At 41.0% G+C, this 17,544-nt stretch overlaps 1 protein-coding gene across 4 annotated transcripts in view; it reads right to left on the reverse strand.

Moving 5' to 3' along the window:
- The window catches only part of cep131 (centrosomal protein 131), a 131,900-nt gene that overhangs the window by 53,117 nt on the left and 61,239 nt on the right, over positions 1-17,544 (reverse strand). For all 4 annotated transcript variants that reach the window (XM_043714982.1, XM_043714981.1, XM_043714980.1 and 1 more), the window contains 2 exons: positions 14,005-14,130; positions 674-790 (listed from right to left, as the gene is read on the reverse strand). In XM_043714982.1, coding sequence (XP_043570917.1) covers positions 674-790; positions 14,005-14,130 — 243 coding nt within the window. The remainder of the gene's footprint in view (positions 1-673; positions 791-14,004; positions 14,131-17,544) is intronic.

The raw sequence follows: 17,544 nt of genomic DNA on the forward strand, positions 1-17,544 counted from the left end.
ACGTTCCAGTTCAGCACTGTCCTCAATACCTGTCCTACCTGCCAATCTCCCATACTACCTATCAACTCCACCTTCCCGTCTGACCTATCACTTCCATCCCCATCCCCATTCACCTATTGTACTCTTTGCAACCTTCTCCCCAGCCCCACCCCACTCCCATTTATCTCTCCACCCTGGAGGCTTCCTGCCTATATTCCTGATGAAGGGCTTCTGCTCAAAACATCTGTTTTCCTGCTCGTCGGATGCTGCCTCACCTGTTGTGGTTTTCAAGCACCACTCTGATCTAAACTCTGGTTTCCAGCATCTGCAGTCCTCACTTTTGCCTCGATAGAATGAAGGTACAGATGATGTTTCAACTTCTGGGGGAGTCCATAGTTAGACATTACGCATTTAAGTTAGCTCCTAATAAATTCAATTACACATTTAAGGAGAAACTTGTCTAAAGAGACAGCAGCAAGAATGTAGACCTCACTACCACTTAGAGTAGGTGAGGTGAATTGCACAGAATAGAGAAATCTAGGCAAATATATAAAGGAAAAAGGAATAGGAAGAAAGAATAAAATGGAAAGAGGTTGTGGAGTATAAGCACTAGAATAGATGAGGAGGCAAATTATCCTGTTCCTATACTGTACATTCTGCATAATTATATGGATTTGCAGTCTGAATCTCTCACCAGTTCATTCTGCTCTTGCATCTGTTGGATTTTCTTAGAGTATTTCTGGTCCACCTGCTTCAATTCATTTACCATGGACTCACACTTTGCACTTAACCCTTTCTTGTCATCTATCAGCTGTAAGGAACAGATAATAAAAAGCTCAAAAATTCTATCAACATAACTAAACATTGAGCAAAGTATATTTAAATTCAGCCCTCAAAAAAAATCAATACATTCTGTAGTATAATAAGCATTACAACAGTTATAACATAACTTTATCAAAGAGGTAAATATTTACAGTTTGAAAGAATAATTGAGCTGACCATGAAGCTCAGGATGAATAACAATAAAAACAAGTCTAACCCAATACAAAAGACGAATAAACATTATTATTGTCAAGTTCTAACTTCATCAAAATTTTCTCTGCCAAATGTCTTCCATTTGCCTTCCAGATGACACACATCCAGAGCATTACAGTAATTTAGCCAATCATGTCATGAGTTCTTTTGTTGCTCAATGAAATAAGGTGTCAGTCTTAAAGCACACCAGCTCGCACCTGCCTCTGAATCAGAAGGCTATGGGTTCAAGCTCCACTCCAAAGACGTGACCACAGAATCTAAGTTCCTAATTCAGTGTAACACCAAGGGAGAGAGTGCTGCAGCATGGTGCATGATGGTGCTAATTACTGGATGAGACATTAAACCAAGGCACTATCTGTTCTCTCTCGTATACATAAAACGGGCGAATAGCACCATTCAAGGAAAAACATGCGAGTTTTCATCCCAGCATCCTGACAGATATCTATCCCTCAACTAACATCACTATATAGCCACTGAAAAGTGCTTAAGACTTGTGCCAATTGACTCAAGAATTGAAGTATTATAACCAAATCTGATCCTCTTGTGACACATTGCCTATATACTAACACTTTTAGCAGGAGTAACCGGATACTGATTGGAGGTGGAATTCTGATTAATTTTGTCCACCTCTACCAAGAATACCAATGCCAATTATAAGCACTCTAAAGCCTTCATCCCCTTCCTGCCCCATCAAAAATAATAAATTTACTACTGATTGGAAACTAACGAGAATACTTAAAATAATGACTAAACAGCTGGACCACTTCAGGGAGCAATTCTTTTTCAGTACATATTTCAAATTTAACAGAGAGATAATGTATATGAAGATATTATATGGGGTTGGGAGAAGAACCCAGTGGCAAGTTAACTAAGTTCACCATTACTTTTGCCTGAACCCATCCAAATTGATTAAATAAAGGTGTCCTTATTCTGCCGCTGTTTACAAAGATATAAATGATCTTATATTCCTTCGTGGGATACATGTATTACTTGTGCTGTGGCCAGCATTTATTGCCCATTGATAATTGCCCCAAAGAAGGTAGTGATGAGACAATTTCTTTAGCTAATGCAATCCATGTGGTATAGATTAGATTACATTACATTACAGTGTGGAAACAGGCCCTTCGGCCCAACAAGTCCACACCGACCCGCCGAAGCGCAACCCACCCATACCCCTACATTTACCCCTTACCTAACACTACAGGCAATTTAGTATGGCCAATTCACCTGACCTGCACATCTTTGGACTGTGGGAGGAAACCGGAGCACCCGGAGGAAACCCACGCAGACACGGGGAGAACGTGCAAACTCCACACAGTCAGTCGCCTGAGGCGGGAATTGAACCCGGGTCTCTGGCGCTGTGAGGCAGCAGTGCTAACCACTGGGCCACCGTATAGGTACACCCAGAGTGCTGTTATGAAGGGAATTCCTGGATTCTGTTCCAGTGACAATGAAAGAACTGTGTTGCTTAGATTGGAACTTTAAGGTGGTGGTATTCCCATACAGTTGCTGCTCTTGTCCTTCTAAGTGGTACAAATCATTGGCTTGGAAGGGTTCCAGCTGAAACTTTATTGAACCTTTCATCTGTAAACAAGATTTTATTGTTTTATACCTTCCTACCTCAAATTAAATCCCCACCCCTGATAACACCCATAAGAAATATCAATAAGAAAATAAGTGATTAAGGCATGTTCAGAGATCAACCTGTTGAAATTTATTTGAACCAATCATTTCTAAACTTCCTATCTTAATTTCTTATTACACATTTCTGATACCAGCAACTATGAGTACCAGCAACACCCACAGAATTTTTATTTTGCGATATTTACAAGATATTAAAGTATTTAATATGTAATTAATTTGAAAGGTATACATTTGTTTTCAATTAGCTGTTAGCCATTTAAAGTCCAAAAACCAGGAAAGATCATAACGAATTGAATAAACTAATGGTTACCACTGTTTATTTAATTAATTCAATTCAAGTCCTAAGGTTCAAAGCACAGTACAAGGAAAATAGTGTCAACACTGTAATGCATACATAAAGATAAATAATGAATACATCAAGTAAATAGAATAAAATAGAATTCCTACAGAGCAGAAAGAGGCTATTCAACACATCGAGTCTGCACTGACCCTCCGAGGACCATCCCACCCACACCCACAACCCATCCTCGAAAACCCGCATGGGGTTTTTATCATGGTTAACCACCTAATCCGCACATTCCTGGATATGACAGGGCAATTGTTTAGCATGGCCAAAGTACCTAATTTTTTTTTCTTTATTCATTCACGGGATGTGGGCGTCACTGGCTACGCAGTGTTTATTGCCCATCCCTAATTGCCTAGAGGGCAGTTAAGAGTCAACTACATTGCTGTGGGTCTGGTGTCACATGCAGGCCAGACCAGGTAAAGATGGCAGTTTCCTTTCCGAAAAAACATTAGTGAGCCAGATGAGTTTTTATGACAATCAACAATGGATTCATGGTCATCATTAGACACTTAATTATAGACTATTTTTAAACAGTATTCGGGGTACCCAGAAAATTATCTCAATCTCTGGATTAACCACCCAGCAATAATACCACAAGGCCATTGCCGCCCCAGAGAACCTGCGCATCGTTGGACCATGTAGGGAAACCAGAGCACCCAGAGGAAACCCACAAAGACACAGGGAGAACATGGAAATCGTACACAGTGACCTGAGTCTGGAATCGAATCTGGATCCCTGGTGCTGAGGCAATAGAGCTAACCACTATGCCACTCCTAACATATATAACAAATTTTTGGATATACGATTCCAGGACACCTGCTGCTGTCGAAAGTTCTGGACCGGAGTCTAACTTGGAAGAATGCAATGCAATATTATCCACTAAATGTACCAGTCACATATGGCCCCTCAAGCATGATCTGCCATTCAATAAAGTCACAGTTGCTCTTCAACTTCAATTCCATCTTTCCATCCAATCCTACATCCCTCAATTTCCTTAGTATCCAAAAATCTACCATCTCAGTGTCATCATACCATTTATCTTCCTAATTACTGGCGATACGTGCATATTAGCTTTATATATTTCTTGTACTTCTTTTTATCTTCTCACGCCTAGTGGTGTAGCAGACAAAGTATGTTCTTATGTCTAGTTCCACAGGTAATTGTTTTTTGAACATGTTACCAGCCTGCTGCAGAGGCTGGAGCTTCAAGGGTCTCATTCTACATCAAGCACAGATGACCAGAAGACTCTCTCAACATTCCAGTAACCTGTTGGCCATGATATGAATATATCTTCCTTCACCATCATGGCCTGAGCTGGTATTTGAATCCAGAATTCTGACCCAGAGGCACTGTGCCACAAGGCCTCCCATATTTTCTGTACAAGGCAGCCAAATCTCTACGAACACAAACAAAACAGTTCCTTGCCGTTTAAAAATATTCTGTTCCTTCTACTCCTCCTTTCAAACAAATAACTTCACATTTCCCCATGTCAGACACCATCTGTCAGCTTCTTGCTAAATCAGTTAGTGTCTAAATCCCATCAAGCCTCTTGGTATTCTCACGTGACTTTCTCACTTAATTTCACAGCATCAGTAAATTTGGAAATATTAGACTTGACCCTTCCTCCTAATTCAATAAAATATATTTACAAATAGCTAAGATCCCCAGGTGTGATCCACTTAGCACCCAAATAACAGTCTGCCAATCTGAAAATTATTCATTGGTTACTAGTCTGTTTTATGGCCTTCATCACAAATTCTATCTGTTAATAAATTCATCCCAATTCAATAAGCCCGTATCTTAGGAAATGAATTTCTGAAGTGTGTCCAGGAGAGTTCCCTACAGCAATATGTCCTGGATGCAACAATGGGACAAGCAATATTGGAATTAGTAATGAGTAATGAGCCAGATTTAATTAGTAACCTAATTTACCAAATATTGTTCACAGCACGAGGGAATTCAATGTAGAGCTTGAAAGCAAACAGCATGAATCAGCTACTAGAGGTTTAGATTTAGGTAAGGCACCTTTAACAAGATGAGGTAGAGACTGTCCACAGTAAACCTGGAAAATCTGTTAATGCATAAAATAACAGTGGAGGATGTTTAAAGAAAAATTTACACAATATAAAACCAGAACACATTGAACATTTTCTGTTAATCAGGGAGAGCCAGCATGGATTCATGACAGGTAGCTCATGCCTGACAAAGCTAATTGAATTTTTTTGAAGATATGAGTGGACCGGGGATGTCATAGATGTTGTTTATCTGGACTTCCAAAAGGCATCTGATAAAGTCCCACATAAGAAACTGTTAACAAAGTGAGAAACCCAGGGAACTAACAGCAAATTACTGATGTGGCTAGAAGTTGGCTGAGTGACAGACAACAGAAAGTAGGGGTAATGAGTAGGTACACAAATTGGCAATTTGTGAACAGTGGTGTCCCACAGGATCAATATTAGGGCCTCAATTATTCATATTATTTGTTAACAACTTGGATAATTGCATAAAAAAGTCATATATCCGAATTTGCTAATGACACAAAGTTGGGCAGCATTGCAGACAATGTTGATTATAACATAAATTTATAAAGGGATATTGATAGACTAAGTGAATGGGTAAAACAGCAGCAGAATGGAGTTCAATGAAAGCAAGTATGATGTTATCCATTTTGGACTAAAAAGCAGATAAAGGTACTTTTTGGGTTATATGAAGTTAAATATACTGGATATCAAAATAAACTTGGGATTCAGGTGCATAGATCTTTAAAATATCATGAGCAGGCACAGAAAATAATCAAAAATAGCTAATGGAATGCTGGTGTTTATATCTAAAGGACTTTGAATACAAAAATACAGAAGTTATACTGCAGTTATATAAAACTCTGGCTCGACCCCACTTGCAGTACTGTGAAGAGATCTGGGCACTACACCATAGGTAGGATACATTGACCTTGGAGAGAATACAACACAGGTTTACAAGGATTTCAGGAGTTATGATTAGAGATCATTCAAATTGGGTCCGTTTTCTCTAGAAGTTAGAAGGCTAAGGGCTGAAGTCTTCAAAATATTAACAGGAAAAGACAGGACAGATAAAGATAAACTATTTCCACTAGCTGGGGATTCTAGGTCTAGGGGCAGAGTCTGAGAATTAGGGCCACATCATTCAGGAGAAATGTTAAAAAGCATTTTACAGACAAATGGTGGTAGATGTTTAGAACTCTCTTCCACAAATGGCAGTGGATGCTGGATTAGTTGTTAGTTTTAAATCTGAGATAAATAAATGTTTGTAAGCAGAAGATATGAAGGGATATGGGCCAAAGGCAGGTATATGGAGTTGGGCCACAATCTCAATGAATAGTGGAATAGGATTATGGGGCTGATTGGGCCTACTCCTGCTCCTATGTTTCGATAACTCATAACTCCAGTGCTGCCACTGAAGGGTTTTTCCTTCTGATCGCTGGGATGACCTGGTCAGGCTACATGATAGAAAAAATGCACTCCAACATTTCAAGGGCATCTCTTTTCCCCCTTGCAGCCTTAGCAGCAGCTATGATGTGGAGGTGCTAGTATTGGACTGGGGTGGACAAGGTTAAAAATCACACAACATCAAGTAATAGTCCAGCAGGTTTATTTGAAAGTACATACTTTCGGAGCTGTGTCTTCCGATCCTGCACCACGAGCTACCAGATGAAGAAGCAGTGTTCCGAAAGATGGTACTTTTAAATAAACCTGTTGGACTATAACCTGATGTTGTGTGATTTTTAGCCTCTATTAGCAACAATGCTAAACTACTGACCCTCCAGGTGGATCTGCCAGTTTAAAGAGCTGGGCTGTTGTTCCAGTGAACCGAAAGCCTGTCAATCTTAAAAGGCCCTCTATAGTACCACAGTTCCCCAGTGTTGGTTGAGGTCTCAGCAGCAGGACCTATGGGAGGCCACTGAAATTCCAGCCTTTGTGTCCTTGTTATAATTTGCTTCTCCAACTATCTTTGCGTGGTCATCAAATGTGGCTGTAGTACACTCAGTCTCTTCATCTAACTCATTCAAATAGATTTCAAACAGTTAAAGCCCCAACTCTGCTCCCTAAGGCACTCCACTAGTTAGTGTGCCAACTGGAAACTGAACCCATTGACATAAAAACATGCAGACAAATTAAGGGCAAGAGTAGGCATTCAGCGCCTTGAGACCGTTCTACCCTTCACCAATTCTGTTACTTGGATATTAGCCAGTCCTCTTTAATATATTATCGCCAATACATGTGCATTTATCTTGTGCACCAGTCTTTTATGTGCCACCTTATTGGATACATTTAAATATACTAGAGCTACTGGTATTCCTTTATCAATCCTGCTCATTATGTCAAGAAAGAACTCAGATAGAATTGTATTTCCCTGTCATGGAATCAAGTTGATTCATTCAAGATTTGAGGCCTAAGATGAGTGGGTGGAGTTCAGATACAAATGAGCCACAAACTCATCAAATAGTGTAGACCATAAGGCCATACAAAACAGGAACAGGAGTAGACTGTTTGGCCCTGCACTGCCATTCAAAAGGATCAGAGCTGACATTCTTCACATCCACATTTCCTGCCCTTTGAATTCATAATCTTTGAATTCCCGACTGATCAAGAATGTATCCAGTCTTAAATACACATTCAGACTGTGCCCCACTAGCCCTCTGTTCCCAGGAGTTCCAAAGACTCTCAACCCTTAGAGAAAGAAATTCCTCCCTGTCTCAGTCTGGAATTGGTGTCTCTTTATTCTGAGACTATGCCCTCTGATGCGACACTCTCCTATGAGAGGAAATATGCTCTCAGCATTTACCTTACCAAGCTCCTTAAGACACCTCTCATTCTTCTAAATTCCAATGAATATTGCCTCAGTCTGTACCTTTGCTCATAAGAAAATCTGAGTCATTAATATTATTAAATATTTATGATTCCAGCATTGATCACTAGTGGCACTCCACTAGTTACGGTGTGACAACCTGAAAATGACCTCGCCCCTTCACACCCAACTTTGTCTTCCATTTGTTAGCTGATTCTCTACCCATGCTAACGTACTATTTCCAACATCACAGGCTCTTACCTTATTAACTAGCCTAAGGTGTGTTAACTTGTCAAATGCTTCATGGAAATCCAAATACATTACATCCACTACAAAGTGCAGGTGAGACCATGCCTGGAGTACTGTGAGCAGTTTCAGTCTCCTTATTTAAGGAAAAGTATCATTTCAGAGAAAGTTCACTAGGATGATCCCTTGTATGGGAGGGATTTTCTTATGAGCAAAGGTACAGACTAAGGCAATATTAATTGGAACTTAGAAGATTGAGAGGTGTCTTAAGGTTATCATTTATCTATTCAACTTGTTACTGCCTCTTTACCCTTCATGATATTGCTTGATCATATTACATATTTCTAAATATTATGCTATTATAACTATAATAACTCAAACAATTTCCCATTAACAGATGTTAAGCAAATTGACCCTCAGTTACCTGATTTTACTTATCCCCTTCCCTTTTTTAATGAAGGTGTTTAACTTTCAGTTTTCCAATTCTCTGGGCCTTTTCCAGAATCTGAGGATTTCTGGAAGGTGACTACAGCTGCACATATTGCCTCTGTAGTTACTTCTTTAAACATCCTTGGATGCATTCCATTATGTCCAGAGAACGTACTGGTCTTTGGAGAAACTAATGGGGCCAGAGTCCCTTTTTTTCCTAATAGTTATTGTACTTATTTCCTCCTCTCCTTTTGTCCCTCAGCATTTACCTTACCAAGCTCCTTAAGACACCTCTCAATCTTCTAAGTTCCAATGAATATTGCCTTAGTCTGTACCTTTGCTCATAAGAAAATCCCTCCCATACAAGGGATCATCCTAGTGAACTTTCTCTGAAATGATACTTTTCCTTAAATAAGGGGACTGAAACTGCTCACAGTACTCCAGACATGGTCTCACCTGCACTTTGTACAGTTGCAGTAAGGCTTCCCTACTCTTTATATTCCAACCCCCTTGAAATAAGGCCACGTTCCATTAGCCTTCCTGATTACCTGCTGCATCTGTGTGCTAGCTTTCTGTGTTTCATGCATAAGTACCCCCAAGTCCCTTTGTGTTGCAGCTTTGTGCAGTTTCTCTCCATTCAAATAACATTCTGCTCTTTAGTTCTCCCTTTCAAAATGAACAATTTTGCATTTTCCTACATTATACTTCAATGGCCAATTTTTTTGCCCACTTACTTAACCTATCAATATCTCTGTAAACTCTGTGTATCCCTCTCATAACCAGTTTTTCCACCCATTTTGGTGTTGCCCGCAAATTTGGTTACAGTACATTCACTTCTTTCCTCCAAGTCATTAATATAATCTTGTAAACAGTTGTGCTCACAGCATTTGCCACTTGTTTCATACTGTTATGTACTGTGGATTAACTAATGTGTTGTTAGTAAAAGCATTTTAGAACAATGTCAAATTACATACATTGAAAACTGTGTTTTACAGTCGAGTGCTTATGAATCAATTTGGCTCGAGATCAGTACTCATTCATGCATCTCCAATGTGATCAGATGTACACATGAATCAGTGACTGCCAATCTGCTACCTGGGGAACTCCACAGGTCACAGGTCACCAATCCGCGAAAGGACCCCTAATCTCCACTCACTGTTTCCAGTCCATGAGTCAATTCTCTATCTATGTCAATATACTAGCTTTCACATCCTGGGCTCTTATTTCGTGACTTAACCTTTTGTGAGGTCCCTTGTCAAACACCTTCTGGAAGTTCAAATACAGCACATCGAGCGGTTCCCCACTATTCGATCTGTTTGAGACTTCAGGAAACTTTAACAAATTTGTCCAATATGATTTCCCTTTCATGAAGACACGCTGACTGCTTGATTAGATCATGATCTTCCAAATGCTCTGCTTTTACTTCCTTAATAATTGATTCCAATACTTTTCCAGCAATAGATGTAAGGCTAATTGACATTTTGCCTCCCTCTGTTCTTGAATAGGGGTGAGTTTTGAGATTTTAGCTCAGGTTGAGGTTCTGGATGTAAGTTTGTTCGCTGAGCTGGAAGGTTAATTTCCAGACGTTTCATCACCAGACTAGGTAACATCTTCAGTGGGCCACCAAGCGAAGCACTGCTGATGATTTCTGCTTTCTATTTATATGTTTGGCTTTCTTTGGGTTGGTGATGCCATTTCCTGTTCTTTTTCTCAGGGGGTGGTAGATGGGGTCTAACTTGATGTGTTTGTTGATAGAGTTCTGATTGGAATGCCATGCTTCTAAGAATAGGGGTGTCATATTAGCAATTTTCCAGTCCACTAGAAATTCTCCAGAATCCAACAATTTTTAAAAATTGCAGCCATTGCACCCACTATTTCTGTAGCTATCTCTTTTAGGATCCCAGAGTGCAAATGATCAGGGTCAGGAACTGATCAGCCTTTGCCCCATTAGTTTGATGGTGACCGTACTTAATTTCTCTCCCTTTATTTTTTAGTATTAATTGGACTGTAACAGGCTCCAGGGCAGCAGGGTGGCTCAGTGGTTAGCACTGCTGCCTCAGAGCAACAGAAACCCAGGTTCGATTTCCACCAAAATTGCCAAGAGTGTTAGGTGTATTAGTCAGGCATAAATCGAGGGTAGGGGAATGGGTTTGGGTAGATTTCTCTTCAGGGGATCGGTGTGGACATGTTGGGCTGAAGGGCCTGTTTCCATCTAATCTAAAACAAAAGGGTCCAATAGTCCAAAGCATTCCAAATCCTAAAAGCATCTTAAAGAGCCAAGACGGTACTTCTGAAGTGTAGTCACTATTATTCTTTAGGCAGGTTTACCACCCAGATTGTGCACAGCAAGACCTTCCAAGCAACATGAAGACAAATGGTCAATTCAGGTGATGTTGTTTGTAAAGGGAGCTTCACTTCATGGGTCAAAGGAGAATACTGATCATCCCACAGCCACCTGGAGACTTGTCTTTAGGGATCAATTACTTAGAAAATAAACTGCCTTGAACTGAAGGCTTCCTAACAGTTGCCTGGGAACTGTGCATTAACTTGCATAACACATTCCTAATGGTTGCAAATAAATTAAATATTACAGAATACAATCCTTTCTGCAAAGAAATGGTCAGGACAAGGTATACACAAGTCAAACTATGCAATCTCTTTCTGCTTGCACCTCTGGCAAAATTAATCCATTCAATAAAAAAATATATAGCCTTTTTAAACTGCCTATTTTCAATTGTGAAGGAGATTAGATTGTTTGTTTAGGCCGACAGTGCACTTGCCACTTGTTTCGTACTGTTATGTACTATGGATTAACTAATGTGTTGTTACTAAAAGCACTTTAGAATGATGTCAAATGACAGACATTAAAAACTGTGCTTTACAGTCGAGTGCTTATGAATCAATTTGGCTCAAGATCAGTACGCATTTGTGCACCTCAAGTGTGATCAGGTGTATGCGTGGATCAGTGGCTGCCAATCTGCTGCAGCCTGAGATGCTTTGCATCCCTTCAATGATCCACCATTCTTCCAAAACATAGGATTTTTCCCCACTTGCCTTTCACATTTAAAATATCTGAAACAACAATGTAACTGGTCCAATAGTTATCAAAAATACTTGCTGAACATAACAGAATAAAGCATTAACTGATTTAATTAAAACTCAACTTCCAGTCATCGCCAAAGCTCATTTGAACCTGAATCCTCAGAACATGACCTTGGTCTTTAGATTAATAGTCTAGTGATAATACCACCAGGCCATCACCTCCACGGGCTTTTATAGCAACAAGGCCCAGGCTTGCTGTGAGTATTCAAATGCAGGATTACCATTGTCGGCTTGAACATCCAAATATCTGGGGGTTACATACAAGGTTGATTTGGGGGGGGGGGGGAGCTCTGGAGTGTACTGACCTAAGATGGGGATTGGGGTGGGGGTTGGCTAGTGTTTGTGTATGTGGTGGTGTTCCTCCTGCTGAGTGCCTTCTGACCACCTTATCTCCCAATGGGGAAGGGGCACTAGGTGTGAGGTCAAAGTCCTTCGTCCCCTGCTGCCTTACCATTAGTGCTGATAACCAATGGAGACAGCAATAGAATGCAGGTCTATACATATATCTAACAGAGAGAGTGTGCTGGACCTGGTTCTCCATGGTGGTTACCAAACTGCCATTGGAGATAGCACAGAATAGAGAGCATTGGCCGACTTATCAAATCTTTGATCCAGTTCCTCAAGTGTCGCTGCTACTGCTCTGCTCGGTCAGCTCTTGTATTTTGACTAAGTTATTCATGAGCAACACCATGAGGTCCTCTCCTGCCTAAGCCCTGTCCAGCTGCCTGGTCTCCAGCAGTCCTCCAAGTGCCAGCAACCTGAACCATTTCTTCCTTGGCAAGCTGCAGACATGCCAAAGATGTGCTCACCAGAATGTGCTCCGGACTCTAGCTAAAGCACACTGAAATGTCATTATCTGAGCTGGTGGAGGACCCAGAAGACAACGAAGGTCAGTGCTTCCCCTGAAGAATTTGTGAATACTTCCTTAGGAGTGGAGGAAGATATGTTGGCTTGAGGGGCTGCTCTCTTGAGGCTGGACAATGAGCAGATTCCACAAGTGCCTGCAGAAGACAAGACAGGGAATGAGTGGTGAAATAGGGGAAGAAGATTGGGCTTGTTAAAAATACATTCACAGTTCACAATGAATCTTACTTGATTGCAGGTCTCGGTATTCTTGCAGTCTCCTTCCTCCCATGAGCTCAAGGATCCTCTCCTTAAATGAGCAGAGGAGACAAATATTGGACATCCAGCCACCCACTTTGGGTCTTTCAGCCATATCGTGGGCTTTTTTCTCCTGCAATGAGACAAACAGGGGCTGATTGAGATGAACTGGACACACAAAGCTGCTTGTGTTGGTGCAGGCAGGTGAAAGGTGGGGAGGTGTCCCGAATGAGTTAGTAGGAAGTGCAGGATTAGTATCTGGGGAAATAATGTGGATGACAGCCATTGAGGAAAAGTACCACACACAATGGAGGAAGTGGTAAATGAGTGTGCAGCAGCGAAGTTAGACTGAGAGTGAGGTAGCAAAGAGGTGTTGATATTTACCCTTGACAAAAGGTCATTAACTCCTTCCTACACAAGTTGTTCCTCCAGATCAGGACATCACGCAGAACCAGGTGGCAACTTCAGACCAGGCCCCGTCTGGTGGTATGGTCTATTCTGGCCATCTCAAGGAAAGAGGATGGCCCTCCTCTCCACCATCCCGTCTAGCAGATTCTCCAGGTCTGCATCAGCAAAGTCGAGGTGGCAACTTGCCTCTGACATCATCTCTGGCACAATTCTTCACAGTCTGGAACTGTGAAAGGCACTTCCTGGCTTGCAGTATACACAATCGAGAGTGTGGTGCTAGAAAAGCACAGCAGGTCAGGCAGCATCCGAAGAGCAGGAGAATCAACATTTTGGGCATAAGCCCTTGATCAGTGTGCACAAAGTTTAAATACGGCACTGGCAGCAATAAATCCAGAAGACCTGGCAGCATTAATGCTGGTGAGTACAAGGTAACGAGACAGTGACAGCATAGGGATGTGGTGCATTCTTAACAAGGTGAGCAGAGTAAAATTTCATGAAATAACTCATTGGAGCTCATGAGTAGAAGCCATCCATTAAATTCCCTGAAATTGACACTTGGCCAATTTTTGGTAAAATTCACCTCAACAAGCCAGTGAGGTCAATCTGTACTGTTACATTTCTGAATCTATGAACAATATTTTAGCAGGAAGACCAAAAAATTACATAAAGAAAATGAAAATCTCATTGAGGCTTACTAAACAATCATGGACTGTTAACCTGGCATGTTTCACAGGCACCAAATAATGTAGCAAAGGTAAAGTTGGTAGATGCCTACAAAAGCAACGGTAAATTTCCTTCAGGGCACTCTGTGGCTGACCTTTAATTTAAGCCCAATTTTTGAAAAGATTCACTCTAAAATCTCAATTTTAAAATCTTATTGTGAACTTTACCTGATCAATGAATGCCAGATGCCGCTGAATAGTTGATTCGTATTGTTCCTTCTGCATTTTTATCCGTTGACACATTTCCTTTTCAGCTTCCTTCATGTGACGCACAGTCAATTCTTTTTGCTGAGCCTAAAAAGAAAAGTCTGATAAGAAAAGTATGTAAACTTCTGTGCTTTGTTTTTTCAAGGAACTGTACAACCAAACAGAAACTGTTTACACTTTGTCCCGTGTATCTCACTATGTAAATCAAATCAGTCTTACTGAAGGTACTGTACAACTTGGCTGACTCAACACTAAGTTCAGAACAAGCGAGTGGAATTTTACGTGGAGGCAGAAAGCCACTCACCATCAGCTTAAAAGATACGGGTGAGCCTTCAGGGATTGGAAAGCATGACTTGATGTTCCAATCAGTGGACCTTTATTTGGCTCAGCCAAGACCTCTGCCCTATTGGGAAGCTAGCCCCTGCTCTGAGAGCTGCCAGACACTCTTTCTAGTCCCAGCAATGCCAACAGGAGCTGGCAGACACTGCTGAGAGCTGCATGTGTTCCTCAACAATAATCATCACTGTTGCTGGATTAAAAGGAGAGGATTTATCAGAACCTAGCTGGCAAGTACACTGTCCCCAACTAATAGTCTCCAACAAGAGGTATAGGGTATACCCTGGTCACCCCCACCCTTCAACCAATGGTAGCAGGAGGCCTTAAGTAGCCACTAAAGAGTAAATTTGATTCCATTGTTTAACAAAGAATGTGTTTACCTCTGCCTTAAAAGTATTCAAGGATCCCATTGCCTTCTGAGCCAGAGAGTTCCAGAGTTACACAACTCACAGAAAAAAGTTCTTCACATCTCAGTCCTAAAAGAGAACCTCTCATTTTAAAATAGTGCCCCGAGTTCTGCATATGATGAAATACCACTCCACATCCACTTTTTCAAGACCATTCGGGATTTTTTTTTCCATTCATAGAACATAGAGTATAGAACATAACAGCGCAGTACAGGCCCTTCAGCCCTCGATGTTGCGCCACCCTGTGAAACCAATCTGAGCCTACACTATTCCATTCTCGTCCATATCCCTAACCAATTACCATTTAAATACCCTTAAAGTTGACGAGTCTACAACTGCTGCAGGCAGGGCGTTCCACGCCCCTACTACTCTGAGTAAAGAAACTACCTCTAACATCTGTCCTATATCTATCACCCCTCAAGTTGAAGCTATGCCCCCTCATGCTAACCATCACGATCCGAGAAAAAAGGCTCTCACTGTCCACCCAATCTAACCCTCTGATTATCTTATATGTTTGATTATCTCTCAAGTCATCTCTCAACCTTCTTCTCTCTGACAAAAACAGCCTTAAGTCCCTCAACCTTTCCTCATCAGACATTCCCTTCATACCAAACAACATCCGAGTAAATCTCCACTGAATCCTTTCCAAAGCTTCCACATCCTTCCTATAATGCGGTGACCAGAACTGCATGCAGTACTCCAAGTGCAGCCACACCAGAGTTTTGTACAGCTGCAGCATAACCTCATGGTTCTGAAACTCGATCTCTCTACTAATAAAAGCAAACAAATCATATGCCTTCTTAACAGCCCTATCAATCTGGGTGGCAACTTTGAGAGATCTATGTACATGGAGATCTCTCTGCTCACCTTCACGATCAAGAATCCTAGCATTCACCTAGTACTCTGCATTCCTGTTACTCCTTCCAAAGTACATCACCTCACACTTTTCTGTATTAAACTCCATTTGCCACCTCTCAGCCCAGCTCTGCAGCTTATCTATGTCCCTCTGTAAACTACAACATCCTTCGGCACTTTCCACAACTCCACCAACCCGAGTGTTGTCCGCAAATGTACAAACCCGTTCTTCTACGCCCTCATCTAGGTCGTTTATAAAAATGACAAACAGTAGTGGACCAAAAACAGGTCCTTGCAGTACCCCACTGGGGACTGAATTCCAGGATGAACATTTCCCATCAACCACCACCCTCTGTCTTCTTTCAGCTAGCCAATTTCTGATCCAAACCACTAAATCACCCGCAATCCCATGCCTCTGTATTTTGTGCAGCAGCCTACCATGGAGAACCTTATCAAACAGCTTATTGAAATCCATATACACCACATCAACGGCTTTACCCTCATCCACCTGTTTGGTCACCTTCTCAAAGAACTCAATGAGGTTTGTGAGGCACGACCTACCCTTCACAGAACTGTAATGACTATCCCTAATCAACTTATTCCTACTGAGATGATTGTAAATCCTGTCTCTTATAACCTTTTCCAACACTTTATCCAGAACTGAAGTAAGGCTTAGTGGTCTATCATTATTGGGGTTGTCTCTACTCCCCTTCTTGAACAAGGGAACAACATTTGCTAAACCTCCAGTCTTCTGGTACTATTCCTGTGGTCAATGACAACATAAAGCTCAAAGCCAAAGGCTCGGCAATCTCCTCCCTGGCTTCCCAAAGAATCCTAGGTTAAATCCCAACCAGCCCAGGGGATTTATCTATTTTCACACTTTCCAGAATTTCTAATGTCTCCTCCTTGTCAACCTTAATCCCAATTAATCTAGTAGCATGTTTCTCAATATTATCCAGAACAACATTGTCTTTTTCCAGTGAGATGCATTGGGTGCAGGCATTGCTTTTTATGACTCTAACCAGCAGAGAAATCCAAACTTTTATAGCATTCAAATTCCACCATCTGCTGTGGTGGAAGTTTAACCTTGGTTCCCAAAACCTTAGCTGGGTCTCTGGATTAACAATCCAGCGATAATACCATTAGGCCATCAACTCGCCTCAATCCTACTTATATAAAGAAACATCAGGTAATTTTGATTTGGTTTGACTGTACTGTTTTTGTATAGCATTCTAAATCTCACTGTCTGAACTGTTTCCAAAGACTTTACATCTCTTCTAAATCAAAATTGCACTTTGTAATCAAGATGTGGTCTCAATAATGCCCTGTTAACAAGGATAACACCATTTATTTTACTTTCAATTCTTCTCATAATCAAGGATAGTATGCCAATAGCCTTCCTGATTACATGCTACAGATGATGAGTAGTGCATTTTGGTTTGGATAAGAAGAAGGTTATGTACTCCTGGGAAAGGAAGAGTCTAAATGTTGGTATAGATACACAGCCTCTAAACTAGCAACACATGTTAATCAGGCTCTAATGAAAGCAAACGAAGTGTTGGGTTCATATCTAGAGAAAGTGAATTGTAAAGTCAAGTATTTAGGTTAAACTTACATATAATCTTGGTCAAACCAAATTTGAACAGCTTTCATTTAATTATAGATAGGATGTGAACACCTATCATGGTCTACAGATTATAGATCTGTACCTATACAGACAGATATATAGTAAAATAGCCTACCCTAATTGGTTTTGAACTGAATGATTCAGTGGGCCACTAACAAGGGCAGTTAAGAGTCAGCCAAATTGCTGTGGATTTGGAGTCACATGTAGACCAGGTAAAGACAGATTCCTTCCCTAAAGGAAGGAACATCCCTGTAGGACCCTAGTGAAGCAGGTGAG

The sequence above is a fragment of the Chiloscyllium plagiosum genome, chromosome 24, assembly GCF_004010195.1.
Source record: "Chiloscyllium plagiosum isolate BGI_BamShark_2017 chromosome 24, ASM401019v2, whole genome shotgun sequence".
Taxonomy (NCBI): domain Eukaryota; kingdom Metazoa; phylum Chordata; class Chondrichthyes; order Orectolobiformes; family Hemiscylliidae; genus Chiloscyllium; species Chiloscyllium plagiosum.